The sequence below is a fragment of the Nannobrachium achirus genome (genome assembly GCF_963921795.1).
Source record: "Nannobrachium achirus genome assembly, chromosome: 16".
Lineage (NCBI taxonomy): Eukaryota > Metazoa > Chordata > Actinopteri > Myctophiformes > Myctophidae > Nannobrachium > Nannobrachium achirus.
In genome coordinates, this window is record NC_137823.1 from 53650242 (window position 1) to 53662968 (window position 12727).

At 45.4% G+C, this 12727-nt stretch overlaps 1 protein-coding gene across 1 annotated transcript in view; it reads left to right on the forward strand.

The window, feature by feature from the left end:
• Positions 1–12727, forward strand: part of rev3l (REV3 like, DNA directed polymerase zeta catalytic subunit) — a 115979-nt gene that overhangs the window by 90984 nt on the left and 12268 nt on the right. The window contains exons 19-29 of the mRNA XM_080745163.1: positions 116–231; positions 2098–2216; positions 2402–2520; positions 3469–3610; positions 4676–4920; positions 5293–5401; positions 5948–6154; positions 6994–7103; positions 7960–8074; positions 8608–8745; positions 10665–10855. Coding sequence (XP_080601289.1) covers positions 116–231; positions 2098–2216; positions 2402–2520; positions 3469–3610; positions 4676–4920; positions 5293–5401; positions 5948–6154; positions 6994–7103; positions 7960–8074; positions 8608–8745; positions 10665–10855 — 1611 coding nt within the window. The remainder of the gene's footprint in view (positions 1–115; positions 232–2097; positions 2217–2401; positions 2521–3468; positions 3611–4675; positions 4921–5292; positions 5402–5947; positions 6155–6993; positions 7104–7959; positions 8075–8607; positions 8746–10664; positions 10856–12727) is intronic.

Consider the following 12727-nt stretch of genomic DNA (forward strand, 5'->3'; position numbering starts at 1 on the left):
TTTTTAGTTTTTTTTTTAAAGAAACATCAGTGTCATGTATTAAACATAAGTACTGTACATACATACATGATTTTGTAGCCTCTGTATTTGACTGGTGATGGCCTTGTCCTGTCAGGTTCGACCCAGACATCCTGGTTGGGTACGAGGTCCAGATGCGCTCGTGGGGATACCTGCTGCAGCGGGCCTCCGCCCTGAGAGTGGACCTGTGTCAGCAGTTGTCGCGCATTCCAGGTACGAGGACCAGCCCTACATCCAGGGGTGTCGCACCAAATTCTGGGCCCTGGGTACAAGGATTCACTCACATTTTGTGCTTTAACTATTGAAAAATAGCAGATATACAAGCTCACTGTGAGCTTGTAGATCTGCTATTTTTGAAAAATATTGAAATTTGAGTCTGAATATTTCAAATCCTTCTAAGTTTTTTTTTTTTGAAAAACCTATGTTTCTATGTCAGTGGTGTTCAAATATTTTCATGCTAAGGACCCCGAAAATTATATGTATTTGGCCACGGATTCTTTTTTTTTTTTTGCCGTGGCCAAATTTGCACACATTTTCACAACTTTTCAAAAATAGCAGATCTGCAAGCTCGCAGCGTGGCACTCGGTGAGCTTGTATATCTGCTATTTTTCAATAGCTAAAGTATAAAATAATTCCAGGCCCCTCCACCTTGGGCCCTAGTAACTCAGTCCCACTTTCCTCCCCCTTGTGATGCCTTGCCTACATCAACCCAGCCTGGGGTGTTCACCAGCACTGTTAAAAACCAATACAACATCAAGGTTTTATCAAGTGGTTTAGTTTTTAGGGATCCTACTGTATAAAGGTCTGGAAAGTCTTGTGAAGTTACATTTTGGAGTTGTTTTTTGGAAGGATCTGAGCATAATATTGTTTTGCCCCTTTTATGTGGTGGCAGGGACCCTCTGTCACATTTGATTAACGAGTGATAATAATATAGGAAACGCTCGTCTTGTCCAACCTCTATCAATACACATAGAAAATAAAAAACTGAATTAAACATCAGCTCTATACCAGAAAAAAATATGTAACTTTGAAATGATAAATATGCATCTTGCATTCAGATCTCTGCAAGATCAATCTGTTTCGCTCTCTTTTCATCTCTCTCCTCTCTCTCTCCTCTCTGACTGACTAATAAGTATCTTTCTTTTGTTCTCTCTCCGTCCCCCCCTCTCTCTCTCTCTCTCTCTCTCTCTCTCTCTCTCTCTCTCTCTCTCTCTCTCTCTCTCTCTCTCTCTCTCTCTCTCTCTCTCTCTCTTCCCTGGCTATCTAATAAGTATCGCTTTCTCTTTGGTTCTTTTCCCTCTCTGGCTGTCTTAATAAGTATGAGGATTAGATCAAATCAAATCAAACGGCTTGCTTTTACTTTGCACAGTCTGCAATAACGGAGCTCCCGCTGCCCATTTAAGCCGGGCTGACGGAGGAATATTAAGTTCCTTGCTTGCTAAAAGGAGGCCATGACACGTCTGGGCAAATCCACAAATAGATGCGAGTTGGTTGTTGAGCACTTCGTATGTCTCATCAGCAGAGCTGGGCAAAAGTAATTACTGTTGGCTTATTGAATCTGGTAATGCGAACTGTATTGTGAAAGCGGTCTTATCACAATATGCGTGCGAGTGAGACATGGAACAAGTGTGTGCTTGTGTCCATACAGTATGTTTTCTATCAAAACCTCACATACCCTGTCTTCCACATCGGCTGTGTCTCAAGGGACAGTTCTATTTTATATCATTTGTGTTACTATGAAAACCTCCACCGGCTGTCTGTCCCTCCCTCCATCAGGCCCTCCGTCTGTCTGTCACGTCATGCCACACTTTTGCCCCCTACTCTTATCTCCGGCATTGTTGCCCCTATCCATGCCAAACTTTGCACACACACTCCTTGGCTGGCAAATCACAACCTCCAGCCCTGATTTCTCACATGGCCCTCTTCTAGCGCCACCATGCAAAACACATTTTTGGACACTGCTCCTACAGATTTTGCCCTAAAATCATGCAAAGTGGTACACAGTATCTCTAAAGTCATATCATCACGATGCCTCTAGCGTAGTCTAGGTCGTAATGGTTCTGTCTCGGCTGTCCTCAGGCGACTCCAAAGAGAACCGCTTCACTGCAGACCGAGACGATTACGGCGCTGACACCATGACCGAGATCCACCTCATCGGACGTGTCATCCTCAACCTGTGGAGGGTGATGAAGACTGAGGTGAGAGGCCCTGACCTCTTCCTCTCTCCCTCCCTACCCTCCCCTCCCTCTGCACATTCACTCTAGACCTGTAGGGCAGTGGTTCTCAATGTGAGGTCCTCTGAGTTTATGAGGAGTCCGTGGCCTAATACGGGTCCTTGATATGAAGATGTTTGAGAACAAGTGTCCTCTCTCGCCCCCTGTAGGTGACGCTGACCAGCTACACCTTTGAGAGCGTGGCCTTCCATGTGCTCCACCAGCGCTTCCCGCTGTACAGCCCCCGCACGCTGTCCGACTGGTTCGACCACAAGACTGACCTCTACAGGTCTGTGCCGGCTGCTTGAACATTGCACACAGATGATGTTGTCCTTTTTTTCAGAAGCATTTTCTAGAGCATGACCGATATAGACGATATATCAGGATTTCTTTTGGTATCGGCATGTATGCAGCCAGCGTGTTCCAATTTGAACCCCTTTCAACCCATTTTGAGAATGCCATTATAGGGCTTATTGCGACCATAGGTCGCAAGTTTACTATGAAAATCTGCACATCTTGTGCGCCTATCTCTGTCTGTCTGTAAGTCACGCCTGACACTGTGGTTCTATGGGTTTGTCTGCGGTTCTATGGGTTTGTCTGTGGTTCTATGGGTTTGTCGCTCTGACATCATGCATACTAGTGTGAGAACCACTCTTAACAGAATGGGTTTGCCGCTCTGACATCACACTCTGGCTTGATGTCCCTTTTATGCCCATATATGGAGATCGGTGATGTCATCACGAGTCACACTTGCAAATTAATTACGTCCTTGTCCGTTTTATGCCCATATATGGAGATCCCTATCATCAATATTAAGCGCATATCTGGGAATGCCCATATTTGCTAATGCCCATATATGGGCATGTTCTGACATCATATTGTTGACTATCATGCAGGGGTCTCCATATATGGGTAACTGGTCCAATATACATCACTGGCCAGATGGCCAGATGGCCAAGAATTGTCGCGAGCTCGCCCTTTAGAGCGAGGTCGCATATTGTCGCCCTGAGGCATCTTACTAGCATAAAATCAGTTTGTGTGTACTGTATATTATTGCGACCGAAGGTCCCATTATACCCTGAAAAACCTTGTAGCCTGTCTGTCTGTCTGTCTGTCTGTCTGTCTGTCTGGTATTTACAGTACGTGTTTCAGTGTAGAACAACACCTGAAATAAGGTCTTGGCTAATGTAGAGCTTGTGCTTGTGTGTGTGTGTGTGCGTGTGTGTGCGTGCACCAGGTGGAAGATGGTGGACCACTACGTGAGCAGGTTGTGTGGCACCATGCAGCTGCTGCAGCAGCAGGACATCGTGGGGCGGACCAGCGAGCTGGCCCGCGTGTTTGGCATCCAGTTCTACCACGTACTGACGCGAGGATCACAGGTACAACCACAGTGTGTCACCGCTTTCAACACCTTTATTATAGAGAGAGAGAGAGAAATGGGTCTGTCGTTACATGAATTGCTGTTTTCAGCTGGAACTTGGACGTGAATAGAAAGAGTTGACCTGGCACCTCTTTGGCGAAAGTAGCTAATCCACAAGCTCACAATGCAACATGGGCGAATTGTGAGCTTGTAGATTAGATTGTAGATCTGTTATTTTCACTGAATGTTCGCCTACTATAACGTGACCAGAAAGGGACGTAGGGTTCATGTGCTTAAAGGCCTATGTAAGTGTTTTTGTCATAATTCTTCTTGCTTTTGAGTCAACCCCAAACCATTGTTAGAGTAATTTGTGCACTTTATGAAAGCAATGTAGGGTCCCTTGGCTGTTGACAGACACGTACTTACTTTAGTCAGAATTAACTTGTTGTCACCTCACAGGTTTAACAAGTGTAAAGTGGATGAAATGGATGTTCAGTTGATTTTGTAGTTTTCGGAAGAGAAAACAAAAACATAACGAGAAACATGCCAAGAAAGAATAGGCAAAAGATTACACATACTGTATACTCATAGCATAATTCAGCTGGTACTGTATATACAGTACATGTGGTTAGACGTAAGTTGCTTTAAATTCGGCACAATCAATCCTCGATAGTGGAAATAAAGCCTGGGTGCCAGCCTGTTCGATCCGTTCCGCCATTTTTTTTCTCTCCGCATCACAGCCAATACACCAGTGTGTATTGGCTGGCTGATGACGTAGATACCTTAACCCTACTCTGATTCGTTGGAACAACATCCAATCAGCAACGATGTCGCCTACGTCATAACGGACGTTCAGAAATACAAGTCAACTGAATCATTTCCAGACTGTGATGCGGAGAGACAAAACAAATCATGGAACAGAGCGAACAGACTCGCACCTAGGCTTGTGGAAATAGCCTATGTAAATTATATCCTCAAATAAACGTAGGTAACCTACATTATTCAGATCCAGAAAATAATTGTCAAACACACTGTATGTCCAGATGTTTCCATCCTGATGTGAGGTTTCCTCCTCTCCTTCCAGTATCGTGTAGAGTCCATGATGCTGCGCCTGGCCAAGCCCATGAACTACATCCCGGTGACGCCCAGCGCCCAGCAGCGTGCCCAGCAGAGGGCGCCGGTGTGCGTGCCGCTCATCATGGAGCCGGAGTCGCGCTTCTACAGCAACTCTGTGGTGGTGCTGGACTTCCAGTCGCTGTACCCCTCCATCGTCATCGCCTACAACTACTGCTACTCCACCTGCCTGGGCCACGTGGACAGCCTGGGAACGTAAGGCCACACCTAGACATTTAAGGCATTTAGCAGACGCTCTTATGCACAGCAACTTACAATAAGCAAGATAAACACATTCATCAAATGGAGAGAAACAGTGTTGTGCCTCAGTAAACTAGGATTACAGGTAAACCTGGGAACCTAGCAATCAGTCTAAACAACATACTATGAAAATAACAACAACGGTATATCTGTCAGCAGTGTATTACACAAGTGTAGTACACTGCTTCTCAATACATGCATGTTCCTATTCATTTACTCTGCTAGTCTGTCTCGACCAGTTAACGCCTTGCCTACCTGTCTTCACAGTTAGATCAACATGTAATATAAAGACAGTCTCCGTCTAACTGTGTGAACGTGTATTTCTAGGCCTGATGAGTTTAAGTTCGGCTGCACCTCGCTGCGGGTTCCCCCCGACATCCTCTACCAGCTCCGCAATGACATCACCGTCTCCCCCAATGGCATCGCCTTCGTCAAGGTACGACACATCCACGTGACGACACATGCTTCATCATTTCATGTCATTTATCGTGAACTTGTCCTCCGTCATTAATATATATGTACCGGTATATACATTTTTTTAGCAGTCATTTGCCTAATATTAGTCACTATATTATTGTGCTGGGGTGTTTCCTTGCAGAAAGATACATCCCCCTGGCTGTATGTTGATTCTGTTCCAGTGTTTATGTTGACATTCATCCCTTGGAGGGTTTATGTCTGAGGGGATGGGGATGCTCAGCCAGAGCTCTGCTCCCTTTGAACTTCATGGCGGTTATGCATTGAGGTAGTTGATTGGGACATAAAAGTGTCAAGTGCTCGTTCGTGATCTCTCTAATCAATGAAAGCATGATGCCTTGATGCCTGTCAGAGAGGGGAGGAGGAGGGGGGGAATGTGTTTGTATAGTCACAGACTTGCCTAGTTCCCCTTTAAGTTTTAAGCATATTTTGATTATTGTTTTTGCCTCAAGTAACTGTGACATGTAATTTTCATACTGTCCCGTCCCTAACTCTTCACCCCTCCCAGTCGGAGGTGCGTAAGGGCATCCTGCCCACCATGCTGGAGGAGATCCTGAACACGCGGCTCATGGTGAAGCAGGCCATGAAGAGCCACAAGGAGGACAAGGCTCTGATGAGGCTGCTGCACGCCCGGCAGCTCGGCCTCAAGCTCATTGCCAACGTCACCTACGGTTACGCCGCCGCCAACTACTCTGGACGCATGCCCAGCGTGGAGGTGAGTTACTGCCAAGGTGGCCATTATTACCTTGCCTGGCTCCAACCCCTGAATCGCTAGCCACTCCCATTAAAATAATTGTTTAGGCGATTCAGGGGTCTGGTGACTCTCTCAATGGAGAGGCTTGCTCGGTTGAAAATCTGTACGGTAAATCAGTGCCGTTTCAACTCGATGACGTCAGGGCTTCTGAGCTGCGTGGGAGGGGTTTTCCAAGAACTCTTGTGCGATTCCAAATAACGCAGCTCCGGACCGTACCGCACATTCCCAAACATAAACGAACGCAGCGTCACCCGCTGCGGTAATTTGTGATCGTATCGATCTCGCTATGAAACATCAGTAGCAGATATGTTTTACTGTGTTTGATTACTAGTTAGTAGCACTCCTATTCTGCCAGTTTCTTTGATTGGCAAGTAGCAACAGGTTAGCCAGCCACATAACAACACCAATAAGGGTTGTTTAACAACGACGTCATCTGCTTTGCTACTGTTGTGATTGATCAGGCGGTGATCCAATCGCAGAAGACTGCCACTTTGGCAACGCCCTCCCAGAAACAGCTGCAGTAGGAAGGGCTTTCAGACTGAATAATGGAGTGAAACGAAATGAAAATTCAGGCTGAGTGTCAGGCTACATTATTACCTCCTCCTCGGTTCAAGCGGAAGTGTTGAGCACTGCAAGGAACCGAGCAGGCGCCATGGGTACTCAGTAGCATTAGCATACACACGAGTAGTAGAGTTTAACTGCACTCACAGGTTAGACCACCAGGCTAAGGCTGCTTCAACATTCTACAGTGGTTGGATATAGGCATGAGCAGTGCATTGTGGGTGTGGCGGTTTGTTCAGGTTGGAGACAGCATCCTCCAGAAGGCCAGGGAGACTCTGGAGAGAGCCATCAAGATGGTCAACGACACTAAGAAGTGGGGAGCCCGTGTTGTGTATGGAGACACAGACAGGTCAGTGTTGTGTATGGAGACACAGACAGGTCAGTGGCAACGAGGCTTTCTTTTTGGATTCCATCTTTGGAAAGTTATTTCTCACTCACAGAATTAATTTAACCAACTTGAACTGAGAATCAATTTGAACTAAATGATAATAGACAGACATTTGGAGAAAAATGCTCATCCGCTATTTTAGTTGAAGAGATTTGCTTTAAAGGTAGGGCACCTGATGGAGGGGAAAGGAACCGGTTAGAATAACATGTTCCTTCCACGCGCTACGTCCAGCCGGGGAAACTATCCCATGTCAGGTGAAAAGAAGCGGCTTGGACTCCTCATGTATAGAAGGAAGCATGAGGTCAGTCTGTTGCTCTCCCCAGGTTGGCAGAGGGAGTGTAGCACCCAGGATTACATTAGAGTCTAGACAATTGACACTTTTATCCCACAAAATCATGGGAGTAATCAATGAGTCCACAAAATCCATCTCCTTTCACTGTCTATGGAGCTGCTGTAGATCAAATACCTGAAGACATCAAAGGTGTTTACTCTGGCTTTAGAGGAGTTTGTACCAGATTCCATGTAAAATGGACTCTCCCACTGTACAGCACAGGAATATCATACATTTGAAATGTTGGGACATGTCAGGGGAATTGTTGAAGCACATAAACGTAAGCATGTAATGATCAATTCTGATTCACAAGTGTCCAGCTGTTTGCTTTGTTCTAATCTTTGTGTGTGTGTGTGTGTGTGTGTGTGTGTGTGTGTGTGTGTGTGTGTGTGTGTGTGTGTGTGTGTGTGTGTGTGTGTGTGTGTGTGTGTGTGTGTGTGTGTGTGTGTGTGTGTGTGTGTGTGTGTGTGTGTGTGCGCAATGCAGCATGTTCGTATTGCTGAAGGGAGCCACCAAAGAACAGGCCTTCAAGATCGGCAATGAGATCGCTGAAGCAGTGACCGCCACCAACCCTAAACCAGTCAAGCTGAAGTTTGAGAAGGTTGGTGTTTTAGTCATCACAGCTCTAGGCTGCATAAAGACTGTGTGCGGATGAAGTGCATCCATTCTTTTAGCAAACACGCTCACACACACACACACACACACACACACAGTATGAGATCACGGACGCCGCTCTATGCGTGCTTGTGTGCGTCTCTGTGTATTCATGTCAGTGCACATACATTATAAATCTTCTCTGCACTCAGCTCATACAGATATGCATTAATTACCAACTTATTAGTCTAAACACCGGCGGCATATGTTTGTAGTCGTGGATATACATAATACATTAGTGCAGCCAATGTATTTGCCTGCGTTATTATTTACATATATATTATACCGTGTGTGTTTGTGTGTTGGGGGAGTTACACAGGTTCACAGAGCAATCTGTGAAGCAATTTGGCTTATTTCTATTTTAATTTGCATTCTTATGTGTTGTTTGTATTACGTATGTCTATATGAACTTCTGTTTGTATATGTGTATCCCCTCTTGTGTGTTTGCTTGTGTGTGCACGTGCACGTGCGCACATCCAGGTGTACCTGCCGTGCGTGTTGCAGACAAAGAAGCGCTATGTGGGCTACATGTACGAGAGTCTGGATCAGAAGGAGCCCACCTTCGATGCCAAGGGGATCGAAACCGTCCGCCGCGACGGCTGCCCTGCTGTTTCCAAGGTAACCAGCAGCATGTCGACCCCCTACCCCATGTGTCACCCATCGCTCCATCCCTCCCTCCACTCATCCATTCATGAATACGCTCATCCATCCATTCATTCACCCTTTGTATAACCCAGGGGTCGGCAACCCAAAATGTTGAAAGAGCCATATTGGACCAAAAAAAAAAAAAAAGAAATCTGTCTGGAGCCGCAAAAAAATTATAAAAGCCTTATATATCGTCGTTGTCGGGTGGAAACCTTGTATGTCCAAAACTTCGTTTTGTATTTATCATTTAAAAAATGAACTAAACTAGTGAAAACAGCCGATCTACAAGCACACAACGCCTCGCACCGCGAGGCGCTGTGTGCTTGTAGATCTGCTGTTTTCACTACTTTTGTGCGTCAGTCTTGTATGATGAAGCAGGGCTTTACTTTGCAAAAAAAAAAACATACAAATTTGAAACTTGGAGATACAAGGTTTCTGCCCGACAGTGACGATTAAAAAAATCGTTAAAACAAAAAATACATTTTCTCCCCCCATTTTTTTCCAGTTTCATACATCTTTGAAAAAGCTCCAGGGAGCCACTAGGGTGGCGCTAAAGAGCCGCGGGTTGCTGACCCCCGGTATAACCTGTCCATCTTAGAGCCTGACCGATGCCAAAGGTTGGGTTCAATAACAATCCCAATTTTTACGAGCACTTATATTAGATGCGATTTAAGAACATTTCACTATAAGCAAACAAATACTGTAAATAAGCCGACCTACAATCTCTTATGTGACAATCTCTTAACCCTGATTTTAACACACAAGGTGCCGATGCTGACTAAAATTGGGATCGATTTTAGTCGGCTCCGCTGCACTCGGCACTGAAGCAAAAAATCCATCGGGAAGTGGAAGTGGAACCGGAAGTGAAATCCACCGTTGCAAGCAATGGAATGATCTGCAGGAAAATGTCTTAAAAAATGTCTATCTCGTAATCTCGCAACGGATGGACGCGGTTGTAATTTTTCTGGGTGAAAGAAAATACGAGCGTATTGTCGGACCGGAAGTAATCAGATTACATTTGGACCGGTGGTGCGTACAAGGAGCCTCGGAAATGAGGTACAAACAATGAAAAACCCTGGCACTGTGCTACTGAATTAATGAAATGTATACCCGCCAACAGATGTGTTAACCCATTCAGAACGGGTACACATTTTGTGTATCATTATTTTATGCTTTAACAATTGAAAAATAGCAGATATACAAGCTCACAGCGCGCGCTGCGAGCTTGTAGATCTGCTATTTTTTTTAAATCGTGAAAATTTGAATTTTGACCCGATTCTATAAGTGTCTTTTGAATCCTTCTAAGGTTTTTTGAAAAACCTATGTCTATCTATGTCAGCAATCTGGCCAGCCATCGTCAAAGAAAAGGTCCTTTTCACTTAAATGGAGCTCAGTTAGTCTGTTCTTGAGAGCCTACTATGTCAGTGATTCTCAAACCTTTTCATTGTGAAGGACCCCCAAAATGATATTTATTTGGCCACAGACCCCCATCTCAAAATATTTAGTTCCAGGGACCCCCCAGAAGCAAAATTTGAGTTACAAACGTTCGCTTTGAAAATACATATAGTCAAAGATTTGCACACATTTTCACGACTTTTTCAAAAATAGCAGATCTACAAGCTCGCAGCGCGGCACTCGGTGCCGCGCTGTGAGCTTGTAGATCTGCTATTTTTCAATGGTTAAAGCAGTCAATAATCCTAGGCCTAAATGGGTTAATATCAGGACTCAACGGCTACATAATTGTTGCATATACCGATGTCACCCCCCCCCCCCCCCCCCCCCCCCCCCCTCGGGCTTGCATCCTTCCACCTATTCCCAGTATATCTCTCTCACTTCTCTTGCATCTAAAACCGCCCATCTGTTGTGTTGTGTTGTGTCCTCCCTGTCTCCAGGTTCTGGAGCGTTCCATCAAGCTCCTGTTTGAGACGCGGGACATCAGCCAGGTGAAGCAGTACGTCCAGCGTCAGTGTGTGAAGGTGCTGGAAGGCAGGGCCAGCATGCAGGACCTGACCTTCGCCAAGGAGTACCGGGGCAGCGGCTCCTACAGGCCTGGAGCCTGTGTCCCCGCGCTGGAGCTCTCCAGGTACTGCCAACACTCATGAACCATAGGGGTGGGCAATGTAATCGATATGGCAATACATCGTGATAGTTTATTTGCCAATACTGTATCGATACTTCAGGCAGTAGTATCGCGATACTTTGAGGAAAATAAAATATGTTCCCATGCATAGGAACCAATGGTAGAAGTCCGGTCCTGACAGTTCGCTGCCTCTAGATGTCGCTGTACTATAGTAGCTACTCCCCCTTCCCACGGTTCAGTGAGTGAGGTCTCTTGAGAAAATGGCTGCGAACGACGAAAACAACATTAGAGCAGCGCCTTCAGCTTTTAAAGCTGATATATCGCAATAGTATTGCAATGGTATCGCATCGCAAAGATTCTCAATATATCGTGATACTACTGCATTGTGACCCAAGTATCGTGATACGTATTGCATCGCAAAATTCTTGCCAATATCCACCGCTAACCACAGGATTTTCTGTCTCTGTCTGAAACCGCTACTTGTCGTCTTCTTTTTCTTTATTTTTATTTTGTATTTATTTATTTTGTTGCTTTTCCTGCCTTTATTGATTGTGAACTAGTCTCGCGTAGCCAGACAACTATTCCACAATCTCCGAATGCTATAGAGCAGGGGTCTTCAACAGGGGGTCCTCAGAGTTACTACAGGGGGTCCTCCAAATCTTTGTGTGATAGAAAGAAAAAAAAAAAAAAAATCTCCTTTTTAACCAGATTCTGAGAACTCTGGCCAAAAATAGCAGATCTACAAGCTCACAACGCCTCGCAGTGAGCTTGTAGATCAGCTATTTTCAGCAAAGAGATTTGGTGTAGAGGGGAGAAGTACTGACAGTTCAAGTGATTAAACATCTAAAAACACGAATTGACATGAAATCCAAAATACACTGATGATTGTGCTGTCAAACGATGAAACTATATGGAATCTATGAAGAGTGGGGGGTCCCTGCTTCATCTCTCTCTCAACTAAGGGGTCCTTGGCCTGAAAATGTTGAAGACCCCTGCTATAGAGTCTGGAACTACAGCTCCCGAACGGCAAGTAACAGATGTAGTCACTGCTGCTGCTAGCACAGTCTTTGGAGCGGCAAATTCTTGTTATGCGTGTATAGTTTAAGAAAACATTTGAAAACATCATGGTAGTAACACCAATAACACCAGAGAAAGACGAAATAACGCCCCAAAAGATATAGAAAGAAGACATACAGTACGCTTCCAGTGGGACTTGTTATCGCTACTGCACCAAGGGAATGGGTGCGTCACGTCCGCTTTATCTCGCACTCATGATAAGACTTCCGTTGCTCCAGACTGTATGACGGGAGCATTTGCAAATTGTGGGAGTTTACAGTCTGGCCACCCGAGACTAATAGTGAACAGTAGTCTGACTGGAAATGGGGGGAGAGAGAGATGGGGAGCAGGGGTGTCGCACCAAATTCTGGGCCCTGGGTACAAGGATTCACTGCGGGGCCCCTGTGCTTTAACTATTGAAAAATAGCAGATATACAAGCTCACAGCGCGGCACCGAGTGCCGCGCTGCGAGCTTGTAGTTCTGCTATTTTTGAAAAATCGTGAAAATGTGTGCAAGAAACCTATGTCAAGGACCCCCAAGATGATATGTGTTTGGCCACGGACCCCGATCTCAAAATATTTAGTTCCAGGGACCCCCAGAAGCAAAGTTTGAGTTAGAAATGTTCGCTTAAAAAATACACTCGGTGCCGCGCTGTGAGCTTGTATATCTGCTATTTTTCAATAGCTAAAGTATAAAATAATTAAGGCCCCTCCTCCACCACCTTGGGCCCTGGTAACTCAGTCCCACTTTCCTACCCCTTGTGACGCCCCTGATGGGGAGTGACATGCAGCCTAGGTGCCTGGACCGCTACACTAGCC